This window comes from Nasonia vitripennis, chromosome 1 (assembly GCF_009193385.2).
Source record: "Nasonia vitripennis strain AsymCx chromosome 1, Nvit_psr_1.1, whole genome shotgun sequence".
NCBI classification, from domain to species: domain Eukaryota; kingdom Metazoa; phylum Arthropoda; class Insecta; order Hymenoptera; family Pteromalidae; genus Nasonia; species Nasonia vitripennis.
In genome coordinates this window covers 32,236,451-32,250,149 of record NC_045757.1, presented here as the reverse complement: position 1 = coordinate 32,250,149, position 13,699 = coordinate 32,236,451, and the positions used below count along the sequence as shown (strand labels likewise).

At 42.2% G+C, this 13,699-nt stretch overlaps 2 protein-coding genes across 2 annotated transcripts; both read left to right on the top strand.

Annotated features, from left to right (window-relative positions):
- The first annotated feature begins 83 nt into the window (after window positions 1–83).
- On the top strand, window positions 84–4,163 carry LOC100118176 (tRNA-dihydrouridine(20) synthase [NAD(P)+]-like). The gene is made up of 5 exons (XM_001602164.6): window positions 84–383; window positions 1,253–1,737; window positions 1,859–2,133; window positions 2,759–3,100; window positions 3,384–4,163. The coding sequence occupies exons 1-5, from the start codon at window positions 197–199 to the stop codon at window positions 3,490–3,492; spliced, it is 1,398 nt and encodes a 465-aa protein (XP_001602214.2). The 5' UTR covers window positions 84–196; the 3' UTR covers window positions 3,493–4,163.
- A 183-nt stretch (window positions 4,164–4,346) lies between these two features.
- Window positions 4,347–13,555, top strand: LOC100118136 (chitin synthase chs-2). Its single transcript, XM_008216900.4, has 19 exons — window positions 4,347–4,526; window positions 6,297–6,532; window positions 6,863–7,168; window positions 7,236–7,457; window positions 8,022–8,354; window positions 8,528–8,925; window positions 9,342–9,567; window positions 9,649–9,923; window positions 10,047–10,257; window positions 10,333–10,580; window positions 10,665–10,857; window positions 10,925–11,079; window positions 11,162–11,467; window positions 11,558–11,757; window positions 11,841–12,201; window positions 12,266–12,442; window positions 12,529–12,696; window positions 12,785–13,013; window positions 13,090–13,555. The coding sequence occupies exons 1-19, from the start codon at window positions 4,417–4,419 to the stop codon at window positions 13,368–13,370; spliced, it is 4,635 nt and encodes a 1,544-aa protein (XP_008215122.2). The 5' UTR covers window positions 4,347–4,416; the 3' UTR covers window positions 13,371–13,555.
- The last annotated feature ends 144 nt before the right edge of the window (window positions 13,556–13,699 follow it).

Here is a 13,699-nt window from a genome sequence, read left to right as displayed (position 1 = left end):
CAATTCAAAAACACTCGCGCTCACTGCGAACGAAACTCGCGCGCGCAGGCGTACTCGCGGGGAACGGTTCATTGACTGCTCGCGATCAGCTGTTCGTCAGCTGCCATCCGCGATTTCGACAGTACCACGCGGTCGGTCAGCGTGCATCTGTTTACTTTACATTCTCGCGAAAAAGTACAGTTAGTTATAAGTGAAAATGACGAACGAAGAAACGGAGGCATCGCGGCCGCGACTGACCTACGCGGACAAGCTGATCATGGCACCGATGGTGAGGATAGGGACGTTGCCGATGAGGTTACTCGCCCTGGAGTACGGCGCCGACATCGTCTATACCGAGGAGCTCATCGACTGGAAATTGCTGAGATCTGTGCGGCGGGTCAATGGTGAGGAGTTTTATTCTTTTTTCTTTTATTCGGTGAGGTATTTGTTTTGGATGAGGTATTGGCGAATCTTGCAGGGGGAGATATGTGGTAGGGAGAATCGTTTGTTTACATTGCTCGCAAGAGCTTCTGGAAGGAAAGTATTGGAGATTTGCATTGAAGCTTGTTTTGTACAGGGAATACCTATGCTCTTTTTTAATAAAAAGTCATTTCTCGGCTATCAATACGATTGTTATTGGTTTTTAAAAAATCTTGACATTGCATGCAATAATTTAAGGTTAGGTTTACATGTGACCCTTTTTTTAAAAAGAAAGAATATATGACAGGTAAACATCACGAAGGTTTTAGAAATTTTTTAATATTTACTTGTTGTATTTACTGATTCCATATTTTTCGTCGTATGCTTTCAATGCTATTTATGTAAAATAATTCGCGATCGAATATATGTGTTGACATTTTAAAAAATATTATCTTTATATGCAGGTAATTAATAAATAATAAATAAATTTCTACGTATCCCTGATTCGAATCGAGAATCGTAGATTATCTACTTATTATATCAAAGCCGGCATTGACCTACAGAATTATTATTTGCAGTAGAGATAAAATAATAAAAAAACTCTTGCTCAAACTTTACCCTGAACTTAACTTTCGTTTACTCTGCGATTGCGAGAAATTTATACACGCGACAATGTACCGTGTTTGTCTTGACGACAGTTCTTGATGGACAAACTTATTATCAATGCATATTTCCGTAAAATCGTATTTCATTTTGTAATTTGTATTCAATTTATAAATAAATGTATTCGTTTACTTATTAATAAATTTATTTACTGCATAATAATTCTTATAAACAAAAATTCGTCCCACAGAGGTTCTGGGCACAGTGGACTACATCGATCGAACGGACGGCACAATAGTCTTCCGTACAAGTCCGATCGAACGCGACCGAGTCGTTCTCCAACTGGGCACCTGCGACGCGAACCGAGCACTCAAGGTCGCCAAACTCGTGGAGCAGGACGTCGCGGGAATCGACGTCAACATGGGCTGTCCCAAGCGATTCTCAATTCTCGGAGGTATGGGGGCAGCTCTGCTAAAACAGCCGGAAAAAGCCAGTGAGATTCTCAGGACGCTAGTCGGAGGATTGAGTATACCGGTCACCTGCAAGATCAGAGTGTTGGGTAACGTCGAGGATACGCTCAAGTTGGTGGACACACTCGTCGATACGGGGATATCCGCGATTACCGTGCACGGAAGGACTGTCGACGAGAGGCCACAGCATCCGAACAGAAGCGAGTTTATCAAGAGAGTCGCCGAGCATGCGAAGATTCCGGTTATTGCTAACGGAGGCTCTAAGGTGGGTGATTATTATTTATTTTTTCTTTTTTTTTTTAATAAAAATTTGTATAATTTAAGTTCTCATATTATAATTACTATATGATGGAAAAAAATCGATGAAAATTTTATTAATATCCTAGGAAATAGAGAAGCGAGCAGACATATTTAAGTTCAAAAAGGAAACAGGCTGCAGTAGCGTGATGATCGCTCGCGCCGCCGAGTGGAACTGCTCGATATTTCGCGAGGCGGGTATGCTGCCTATGGAAGACGTGATAAGAAGCTACCTCAAACTCGCCGTCGATTACGACAACTCGCCCAGCAATACCAAGTACTGCGTGCAAAATATACTTAGGGAGCTGCAGGAGTCGCCGCTCGGCAAGCGTTTTTTGGATACGCAGACCCTCGAGCAGATATGGTGAGCCTTGATTTGACTGCTTAAAACGTTGAAAAAGAATTTTCGCGTAATACTTTATTCAATTGTTGCTACATACGTATAGTTAGTCAGGGTTGATAAATTTACAGTATAAAATAGGACTGCTCTTTTAACAACAAGTATATCTTGCGTCTCGATTGCAGTGAAGAATTCGCGCTATTATAAATCAATCTGTTTGATGATCCGCGATAAATCATAACTACATCTCTCTATTTTTACGCTGGCAATAGCAAATAATTACTTTTTCAAGGATGAAATGATTCACTTCGCTGTCGCGGCTTGTAAATTCGCATATTTTTCACTCTCATGTTGCATAATTATAAGCGTCTAACGTAAACAAAAATATTTTACTACAAAAAAAAACAGTTGACGATATTAGTTGGATTGATAGTACAGAGAGATGGAAATTTTCCGAAAATCCGGACATAGCGTACTTTCCTCCCCACCCCGTATACAACTGTCCGACGATTTGAAAGGTCCGTGAAGCTCGACACGCATTTAAGTATAGACTTTTATGACCCTATTCAAATCCACTTCAAATCCCTACACCCCCCAACCCACAGGGCCATGGCGTACGTGCCGTTTTAAACGCATATTTCTCTTACAGTGAAGTCTGGGGCCTGGACGAGTACTGCCGTACGAAACAAAAGGAGCATCGCGATCGTGGCTTCGGAGGCCGATTCGAGGTGGTGCCCGAACGCCTGAGTCTCATCGACGGCAACGGCGGCGCCGGTAAACGGAAACTCGACGAGGAGGAGGACGTGCTGCTGATGCGCTGCGCGTTCCTCAGAAATAATTACGCCGACGACACGAGCCTGCCGAAAAGCCGACTGGCTAAATGGACGAGGGACAATCGTAAGAAGCTACCGATCTACGTTACTCATCACGAGGACAAGCTCTTCAGGTCCGTCGTACAGGTCGACGGGAGGAAATACGGATCGTCGTTTTGGTAAGTGCATTATTGGGGTTTCGGCGGTTTATGGCGGTATGGGCTTAGATTATATTGACGGGGCGGGGACGCGCCCAGTTTTGGGAGAACTTTTGCGCAGATGCGCGCGGCTCGTTTTCAATGCTTGCTAACGGTGATTTCGCTCGCCGCGTGGGATGCGCTTTTGTATTTTAAGGCTCGTGAGATTATACACGAGGTGTAGTGATTTTAACACATTCATTTTATATGTCTCTTTACTCAATCTATAGCCTGGCTTACATGAAAATAATTTTTTTTTTTTCAGGGAGAAAAGCAAAAAATGGGCCGAGCAAGGAGCAGCCCTGGCATGTCTCTGCGCGCTAGGGGTGATCGACACTGAAACTCTCATTAAAAGTGGCAGCCTCGTGGCGTGACACCGAGCTACACATGCTCTCGCGGTGTTACTTATCATACTTATAAGTTACTGATGTGTGCTGTACAGCTCGGACAACCTTTTATACCTGCCGCGTTGATAAGCGGCGACAACGTTGTATCAAATAGTTGTATTTATATATAGTTTTTATATATACTATGTATGATAAAGATTGGACTTATTTTTTCAAAGCATATGTGTCACATACGCAATGTTGTACAGAATGGAAGAAAATATACTCATGATTTAATTGACTTTGCTCGAAGCAAGAGTTGTAATGGATAGCATTGCGCTTATCGCGGGTTGAATTCACTTCCAGAAGAACACAATAGAAATTTAACAAAGACCTTTTCTAATCTACTTCGAGCGCAATATCGGGATTACTTAATCCTCGCGTTTCCTCTTAACATTTTTCTTCAATTTATTGTGACGATGTTTTTCAAAAGATGATCTCTATGCAGTGCATATATTTTTCACTTCCTTATCTATACTCGATTTTTCACTCGATCTGCATCGATAAACGATGAAACATCAACATTACAGACTACCAATAGTTGAATTTATGCCGTTTGTAACGATATGTCATATTGTACAAACGACTTCCAGCGAATGCTCACCACGAAATATAAAAAATCTGATTATTTCCGTTGAAAAAAAATCAATAAAAAAAAATTAACTGGATTTGTAAAGCTCACGCCTCAAAATCAATCGCCCAAATGTTCGTCTCTCACCTACTGACCAAATCGCCGAGCAATCATCATCATATCTCCCACCACAGATCCGTCCGAGCCTTATCGATCCGCTCGACTCGCAGCCGATAAGATTAAGCTTGGGATCGGTAATCTGCATCGGTATAGTGCTCTAGGAGCAGCGAGCGAGGATCGCACGCGCGTGTCTATCTCGGTGCGCGTCCATCGATGCAGCTATGGACAAAAGTACGCAGGAGCTCGGCCCCGCGAGATTCGCCGAGTTCGGCGACCCTGATTACGGATATGGAGACAGCGTGTCGACGGATAACGAGATTCCAGATGAGCGGTGAGTTTTCGCGCGTGCCATCGATTTTTCAGTTGAAAGTGCGCGTTTTTGTGAAAATATTGAGCGAGAAGAGACTCGTTATTTGTTTTTTATGTGCGTGTGCAGCGTGTTTTCTATGCTACGACTTGAAGTATGGTTACAACTTAATTCCTTCTAACGAAATTGAAAATTGCTTGAATAGATTGAATTGTATTAGTATAATATTTTTCCTTTGAAAAAAATTTTATCACAATAATCCATATAAATACCTAATTAAAGTGCGTTTCGGATTTAGCTAATCAAGATAACTCAGAGAATTCAATGTGACTTTTCGTTATTAAAAGGATTATTCAATTTGTATGAATTTTTAATCAATTCAGTTACACACAAGTAATATTGACCTTCGGTTTAAAAAAAAATGACAATAAAAGTCTGATGATAGTCAATGATTCTTGTTTGCGATTTGTTGTACAACCTTGATTTTTAATTCTGAGAAGGGTTGATTGATTTTCAAAGATCGAGATGATCCTGATGCTATTTTAATGTTTTATTGATATGGTATATCTTGTATAAAGTAATTCTTTTTAAAAATGAAAATGATTATCTTCCTTTCTGTCCTGAGATGAGTACAATTGTTACAGCATTACTCATATCTTATTTATGGACTTTCATTTTAAGATTCAAATCTGATCTAATCTTACTGACGCCTTATTCCAAACTTATCGAGTCTCATGTTTGAACATATTTTTTAAATTGTGAGAATTTCAAGTAATTAATAAGTTTACTCTTTTATATTAAAAATATCTTGGATCATAAAAAAATGTAATCGGCAAACACAAGTTTTACGGCACAATAATGATCGTCGGCAATAAAAAAAGGTATTAAATATATTTTTCTGAGAAATAAGAGAAATACGGTTTTTTCTTTGTATGTGACAATCTTGGTATGAGGCAAAAGCGGTGAAGATCAAAAGATTGCCTATCATAGATAAAGCTACAATACGCGACTTATTCGCTGTTTAAAAATCCAATTTTTAATTAAACTCTATTATATTTACTATTATCTTTTTTTCAACGCTCGGTTTTCTCACACTATAATTATGGTAATAGAAACACACATAAATATTTTAAATATACGACACAACCTTGGTAGAAAATTGACCCTGTTTCTGGTCAAAATTTTTTAAAATAAAGTACTATCAGAAATTCGTTTCAGAGTACTTCCAGTAATATCAGATAAACCTCATTTTAACACTCGTTGGCCAGAAATTCTGCCCAGAAACAGGATCAATTTTCTACCCGGGAAATCACTGGTTAATTTAAACGCAATGAAAAGAATATCAGAAATCTCTGATCCTCGTCGTCAGACTCAAGCAGTTATATAGCACGCGCGGTCGAGTTGCCTGCAATAAGACAGTTTTCAGAACCCAATGAGGGAAACATATACTTTGGAAAAAGTGCCTACGCGACACCTGTCGTTGAGCGAGACAGAGAACCGCGGCTGTACAGGCTCTCGTGAGGGAAAAAGACCAAAGGCCAGTCCCAAACTGAACAAAAAAATTATTACACACACAATGCGAATAACCATAGAAAAATTCGGAACATTAACTCCGCAACAACAAAGAAAAGCCCGCGTCATCTCGGGAATACCCTTTCAAAATCTCAGCATTATCTTATCGCCTCCATCGAACACGATATCGGCGAGCTTGCAAAACTACTCGATTTCTCGCAATCGAGGCATCACAACCATAAGCTCTAAAAAATCCATCGAAAACCTGACAACGTGTTTCAGAGTCGACGACGAGATCCTGCTATGGGATTCCTTCAAGTGCACAGAGCCGGAGCCTCGCTCGGGCTCGATGGTGGAGAAGCGCTGGTACGAGATCATGCTGCGCTTCATCAAGGCTTTCCTCTACGGTTTTCTACTCCTCGCCATCCTCATCGGCAGCCTCGTCTCCAAGGTCACGGCTCTGTTCGCCGCTTCCCAGATAGCCGGCAATCCTGTGCCCTACTGCCGAGATTATCCCGGTAAATCGGCTTGATAAGTATATTATGGGACATAATGGACGAAGCAATTACGTTTAATGTATACACAAAAATATAATATATCACTACCGTAGAGACTGCGGAAGAATTATATTATACGTTCGGAGTTTATATCGCGGTGGAGGATGTTGGGTGATTGACGATTATAATTATATGAACGTGACCTTGTATAGGATATTTACTTTAATTATATTGTAAATTTAATTTGTCTGCTATATTAGTTTGATAATTTAAAAAAACGTAATTTATTTTTCAATATTATATTCGTTAATAAAATAATTAAAACAATATACAACTCGCTCAAATCCACAGGCTACAGCAACCGCGAGCAGTACAGGCACGTCTCGATCCTCCCAACGGAGGCTCGCATGTCGTGGGTCTGGTGCGTGATTTTCGCATTCTCGATCCCGGAGTGCCTGGACTTTGTCCGCTTCCTCTGGAACTGCTTCTTCGTCGATTTCAAGTTCCCGAAAGCTCGTCACTTAGCTCTGCTCAGCTGCATCGAGATTCTACAGGTAGCCGGAGTCGCTCACCTTTTCATCGGTGTCTTGCCGAATTTGGACGTCGTCCAAGCCGCCGCTTCGCTCTCCTGCGTTTGCATAGTGCCCAGCGTCCTCGGTAAGCATATTTTTCTCATATAGTAAAAATTGATGGAAAAAAAAAATTAAAAAATTTAATTTCGCAGGTTTCATTTCAAAATTCAAGCGGAAGCAGAGCACGGAAGAGTCTCGTTTCTACTTCTACGGCGACGTTCTAGCGTTTCTCGGACAGATAGGCGGACTGGCGTCGTTCACCTACATAGCTTGCCAAAGTCGCAATTCCTTCGTACCCGCGACACTGCCCGTCGCCTTTTTTCTCGTCTCTCTGCGATGGTGGAGCAATTACGTGGCGAGCGACTGTCGATTCGGTAAATAATTTTCAAAAGTAAAAAATTATTATAAGCACAATTCTCTCGCGCAGCTTATTGCACCTGCGTGACATGTGCGCGCGCGCGCGCGCGCGTGCCGGGGTCCCCTTTTCCGAATAAGATGGTCAGGTATAGACACGCCGTCTAAATCGCTGTTGTCTCTAGATCTCGCTCGGGTAAGTATATGGTGCAAGTGCGCTTTCCCGAAAGTTTTATGACGGTTCGAGAATCGGGGTTGCGGTGTGGGCTGCAGGAAAATATTCTCGGAGGCAGCACGGAAAAATAGCTAGAAACTAATCCGCTGTCGAGGGGACACTTCGCGCGATCGTCTTATGTATGTACTTTGGGAGAGCCTTGTAATAAAGGCAGCTTTACGACGGGCAAGTTTTGTGCCGTTTCACGTCTTTTCAGGAATTATATCTCTCGCTGTAGGGCTATTGTGAGCAATAAACACGGGATATATAATATAGTTTATGAAGTAGGTGTCCGCTCTCGGTATGAAATAAATTTTTTCTTATAATACTGCAGCTATTTTTGTAAAAAAAATTGTGAATATTTTCGCAGGCTTCATCCAATATCTCGCCGAAGCAAGAGCCAATCTGCAGGCGTTTCGACCGGTGTTGATAGGCTACACGTCGCTGCTACGAATAACGACGTTTTTGTTGAGCGCCTTGGTGATCACCTGCTGGCAGGGTGTGGAACCCGAGGTTTTCTTCAAAGGTTTTTGGATGAACAATTACACTTACACCATCAAATTGGTTAACAAATCGAACACCTTGGCCGGATCAGAGGTGCTGATAGACACGGAACCGGTTAGCGAAATGTTTGGAGACGGCTATACGCCGCTTTACGTGCTTTTGATACAGGCATTGAGCGGTGTGTTTGTTTACAATTGCGGTGAGTGTATTTTTACATACATTTTTTTTACATATAATTTTCGATGAAATTCGTTTATACGATTAGAATTATTTATTTAGATAACATCAATAAAGTTTCTAAATTTTAATAATTTGCAAATGAAACATTATAATCAAGATAAAATTCAAGTCTAAAAAATTTTTCTTTCACAGCCAAGTTCGCTTGCAGGACGATAATGCAAGGCTTCGGCTTCGCTTTGCCCTTGAACCTGGCGGTTCCCACGACTGTGGTATCCGTCTGGGGGCTGTGCACCTTGCGCACTTGGAACGTTTGTGTGTACCACAGCGACGGCGTTTTCCGTTTCCTGGACCACATGTTCTTCAATTCTCCGTCGATGCACGACTACGTGGCCCAGTGGTACGCCTGGATCTGGCTTATCTGGTTCTTCTCTCTACTCTGGATCACTATGCACGTGTGGAGCACAACAAACGAGAGACTCGCGACCACCGACAGGATTTTTGCCATTTGGTCCTATGAATCGCTGATGCTCGATCAATCGCTGGCACTCAGTAGGTGGAGAGATGAGCCAGACGACGATTACGTGGAGAAGGTTACATTTCGTTTTTAATTATTTATTCAAGCGAGTTGATTTAATATTTTGTCACTTCGAACGAAAAATTTTCAAATTATTTAACAAATTTTTTAAAATTCTTTAAAAATTTTACAAAATTTCAAAAGTTTTACTATTTTCCAAAAAAGTCAGTTCTTTCATTTTTAAAATTTTGATGATATTGAACAATTTTTTAAAATTTCGTAATTATTTAAGATGCCGCAAAACCATAAAGACGTATTAGCTTTTGTCGCAGGAATGCGAAATTTACTAGTTTTAGCTGCAAAAGTGTGAAATATACTTAAGTAGTCTTTGTCACAAAAGAGCGTAATTGTACTAATCTTTGACGCGAGAAATGCAAAACTGTACTAGTCTTCGTTAGGAGCGACGATTTAACTTTGAATTTTTTTTTAAAGCGAGACGACGCTGAGGAGCCGATGAAGCTTCCCAAAAACTTCACTTCGGTGAGAAAAGAAGACCACGTTACGAGAATTTACGCTTGCGCGACCATGTGGCACGAGACCCCGGAAGAGATGAGGGACTTCCTTAACAGTATTCTTCGTATGGATCGTGATCAATGCATCACGAGGATACTTCAGAAACGATATCACATAACGTCACCCGATTACTACGAGCTCGAAGGTACAATAACTATATAAGCCTATATACTGCATATACAAAAAAAGTTTGTGCAGACAAACTAATATTTTTTCGCATTTAAAGTCCACATCTTCTTCGACGACGCTCTGAAGTGCGTTCACGGCTGCAACGGCCGATGTACCCACGACGAGAACAAGACGCAGGTGAACGACTGGGTGGTGAGCTTCGTCAAGACCGTCGCGGACATCATTCGCTCTCGTAATCTCAAACCTTCTCTACCCATCAAGTATCCAACGCCTTATGGCGGTAGACTTGTTTGGACTTTGCCCGAAAATACCAAGATGTACGTGCATCTCAAAGATAAGAACAGGATTCGGACGAGAAAGCGCTGGAGTCAGGTGATTTTGATTATATGATTAATTTGAAATAATAGTTTACGCCCAAAGTAATTGAAAAATCTCTAATATGATGAGCGATAACTTGCGTTTAAAAATTTGTAAGATAAGCGTCTCGGTATTCAGGTCATGTACATGTACTACTTGCTGGGTTATCGACTGATGCAGTTGCCAATCGAAGTAGAGCGAAAGGAGGTAAGAGCCGAAAATACGTACATTCTCACGCTCGACGGAGATATTGACTTCCGGCCAAGTGCAGTCAAAGTACTCGTCGACAGAATGAGAGTAAACAAAGACTTGGGCTCGGTTTGCGGAAGGATTCATCCCTTAGGCACAGGTACTTTTTATTTCATACGAAAACAAAAATGCTTTTCTGCGCAAAAAGTAAAAATACCAAAAATTTGTATTCAAGGTCCGCTGGTCTGGTTCCAAAAATTCGAATACGCTATCGGTCACTGGCTGCAGAAGTCAACGGAGCACACGATCGGCTGCGTACTTTGCAGTCCCGGCTGTTTCGCGCTTTTCCGAGCTAAAGCTCTAATGGACTACAACGTCATGAGAAAGTACGCGACGGTACCCAAGGAGGCGCGACACTTTATCCAGTACGATCAGGGCGAGGATAGATGGCTGTGTACCCTTATTTTGCAAATGGGTTACAAGGTATTTTGATTATTTGAAAAATAAATTCTTGATTAATTGTTTTTTTTTTTTTATTATATTGCAACGATGACGATTTATTTTCAGGTTGAATACTCGGCGGCAAGTGATGCTTACACGCACGCGCCCGAGTCGTTCAACGAATTTTTCATTCAGAGGAGACGCTGGATTCCATCGACTGTGGCTAACATCTTCGACTTGCTGGACACAGCCAAGGAAACGAAAAAGGCCAATCGAGACATTTCTTGGGTTTACATATTCTATCAATGGATATTGATGGGTAATGCGTAATAAATATTTAATACATATATGATAATAATAATTAACGGTGATTGTTCTTCTCAAAGGCAGTACAATTTTGGGACCTGGTACGATATTCCTCATGTTGGTCGGAGCTTTCGTCGCTGCTTTCCAAATCGGCAATTGGTCCAGTTTCGGCTACAATCTCATTCCAATTTTCATCTTCTGCGTGACTTGTTACTTCTGCAAAGAGAAAACCCAGGTAAATGATTCATTCGCATTCTTCTTCCAAATTAATTATCGAGCGAACGCTTCGACTATGAAAAATAAAAATCAATTTCAAGCTGCTGATGGCCGGCGTAATCACAGCGATCTACGGCCTCGTGATGATAGTCGTGCTGGTAGGCATAATGATCCAGATAGCCGAGGACGGTTGGCTGGCCCCGAGTACACTACTCTTCTTCGTCGTCGCTGGCGAGCTGGTGATCACGGGATTACTTCATCCGCTGGAATGGACTTGTCTGCTTTACGGTGTCATCTATTACGTTACCGTGCCTTCCATGTACATGCTGCTCATCATATTCTCGCTCTTCAACATGAACAACATCAGCTGGGGAACGAGAGATGTGCCCAAACCGTCGCTCAATACCGTAGGTTTATACTGTTTACCCACGTTTGTGGCTATATCAGTTTCTGAATTGATAATATCGTATTATCATTTTTTTTTTTTTTGCTCAAAGGAAGAACAGCAGAATAAGTCGATGCTCAATCCGCCTGCTGTATCCAACAAACGCGAAAAAGCGCCAGTAGAATTCTCGCTGGCGGGCTTATTCAAATGCATGCTGTGCGCGCAAGAGCAGCCCCCGGAAAACGAGCCGCAGCTCAAAGAAATAGGTTCGTCCTTGACGAGAATCGAAGGACGATTGGACGATATCGAGAGGTAAACGTGTCTAGAGTCAATTTAGTTTCAATGCTTCGAAAGTTTAGAGTTTCGTTTCATTCATAAAGTCGCTATTCTCGCAGAGTCGTTGACGCTGGACCACGAGCAGCTCGCGATCACCCAAATGACGTCAACGATCCAACATCCGAAGACGTTCACCCTGTGGGCAATCCAGTTGCAAACCGTGGCGTAAGCTTCAGCGACGAGCTGGACGATGTTGCCAGTATAGCCAGTTCGGATCTAGGCAGTGGCGATGACGGTATGGATAGCGCCGACGCGAATTCCTTGCAGGGAAGCGATAACTTCCTGGTTTCGCCAAACTGGCTGCACGGAAAGGATCTGGGCAAGGGTGAAGTGGAGTATCTCAAGTCCGAGGAGGAGATCTTCTGGAAGCAGTTCATCAGCTCTTATCTTTATCCGATTGATAAGGACGAGAAGCGAGAGGTGCGTATAATGGCGAGTAAGTGTATACTATTGATAACTGAAATACGTGGCTTTTACGTCTCAGGCCGAAATAGCTCGAAGTATCCTGGATTTGAGGGACCAGTACGTATTCAAATTCTTCATGATCAACGCGCTGTTTGTGCTCATCGTCTTCTTGATGCAGCTGAACAAGGATTTGCTACACTTTCAATGGCCACTCGGAGTGAAGTACAACGTCACCTACGACAGCGATAAAACTGAAGTAAAGTTTACTTATTCTATTGAGCAATAGAAATATCAGTTATTTTCTTGTAATTAAAACACGATCAATGTTCTCGTGTCACACAGGTAGTCATTTCCGAAGAATACCTGCAATTAGAGCCGATCGGCTGTCTCTTCATCATCGGTTTCATCAGTGTCTTATTCATTCAATTCGTGGCGATGTTGTTCCATCGGTTCGACACCTTCTCTCACATCATGGCTAAAGTTTCCTTGGACCTGTACTGCTGCGATAAGGTCGGTCTTTTTTCAAATCAACAAATATCTGCTCTTTCTTTCTTTTTTCTTTTCAAATTCCACTTTCATTCGTCACACGAAATTCCAGGCGTCGGACTTGTCGGAGGAAGCGACGATCGAACGTCACGCCGAGAAGATCATAAAGCAGCTGCAACGTCAAGTCGACGGGGACACCAAGTCAGACCACAACAGCACGGTACCACCGAGAAAGCGCATGACGATTCACCAAACGATCAAAGGCAACGATCGCAGACAGCCTTTCGCCAGTAACTTCACCAACGCGCTTGAGAGGAATCTGGAGGACAATGGGCAAAACGGTAAGTTGTAAACGGATTAGATATAACGATTTTTTGTTGTTGTTGTTTAATCATCCGATTTTTTCGTCCGCCACAGGCAGCGGAGGCTTCATATCGAAGCGGCTGTCCCAAACGGCTCTGCGAGCTCTGCAAAGGCGGCGCACGACGATCCTGGCCGCCGAGAAGAGGCAGTCGCAGATGCGAAAACCAGAACCCGACAACATTTACGCTACCGCCAACAATCCGGTCAACAACGAGAGGGCGGGAGCATCGGTACCTCTGGCTCAGCGCAGACCTACCGGAATACTCGCGAGCTACGAAAATCCCGCTTTCGAGCACGAGGAGGACGGGATTATCGAGGAGAGCGATCGGATGTGATTGTGTGTGCGTGTGCTTGAGACTATTTTGCGGATGTTGTGGATGTTTTAGAGTTGACGTGTTTGCTTGTTCCTTATTTATATAATATTTAAGTGGAATAACTACAGCATACGAGAATGTTTTTATATAAGAGAGCGTATTATATTATTTAAGCGTGAAATTAATAAATTTATTATAAAATTGTAGTATTTTTATTTTTAATGATTCCTGTCCCATCCATGTGAGCACTCGATATATCTGTGGTCGTCAGTCCGAGTTGATTCGAACCGCGAAATTATGGCCTAATAATAATTAAGCTTTCCAGTACCAAACGCTGACCAGGACGGCCA

What these genes read in the sequence shown, in the direction of transcription:
- LOC100118176 (XM_001602164.6), top strand. Translation starts at nt 197, where the DNA reads ATGACGAACGAAGAAACGGAGGCATCGCGGCCGCGACTGACCTACGCG. An exon ending in ATCTGTGCGGCGGGTCAATG is followed by an intron (nt 384 to 1,252) that starts GTGAGGAGTTTT and finishes TTCGTCCCACAG; the next exon opens with AGGTTCTGGGCACAGTGGAC. An exon ending in AAATACGGATCGTCGTTTTG is followed by an intron (nt 3,101 to 3,383) that starts GTAAGTGCATTA and finishes TTTTTTTTTCAG; the next exon opens with GGAGAAAAGCAAAAAATGGG.
- LOC100118136 (XM_008216900.4), top strand. Translation starts at nt 4,417, where the DNA reads ATGGACAAAAGTACGCAGGAGCTCGGCCCCGCGAGATTCGCCGAGTTC. An exon ending in CGATTACTACGAGCTCGAAG is followed by an intron (nt 9,568 to 9,648) that starts GTACAATAACTA and finishes TCGCATTTAAAG; the next exon opens with TCCACATCTTCTTCGACGAC. An exon ending in CCAAACCGTCGCTCAATACC is followed by an intron (nt 11,468 to 11,557) that starts GTAGGTTTATAC and finishes TTTTGCTCAAAG; the next exon opens with GAAGAACAGCAGAATAAGTC.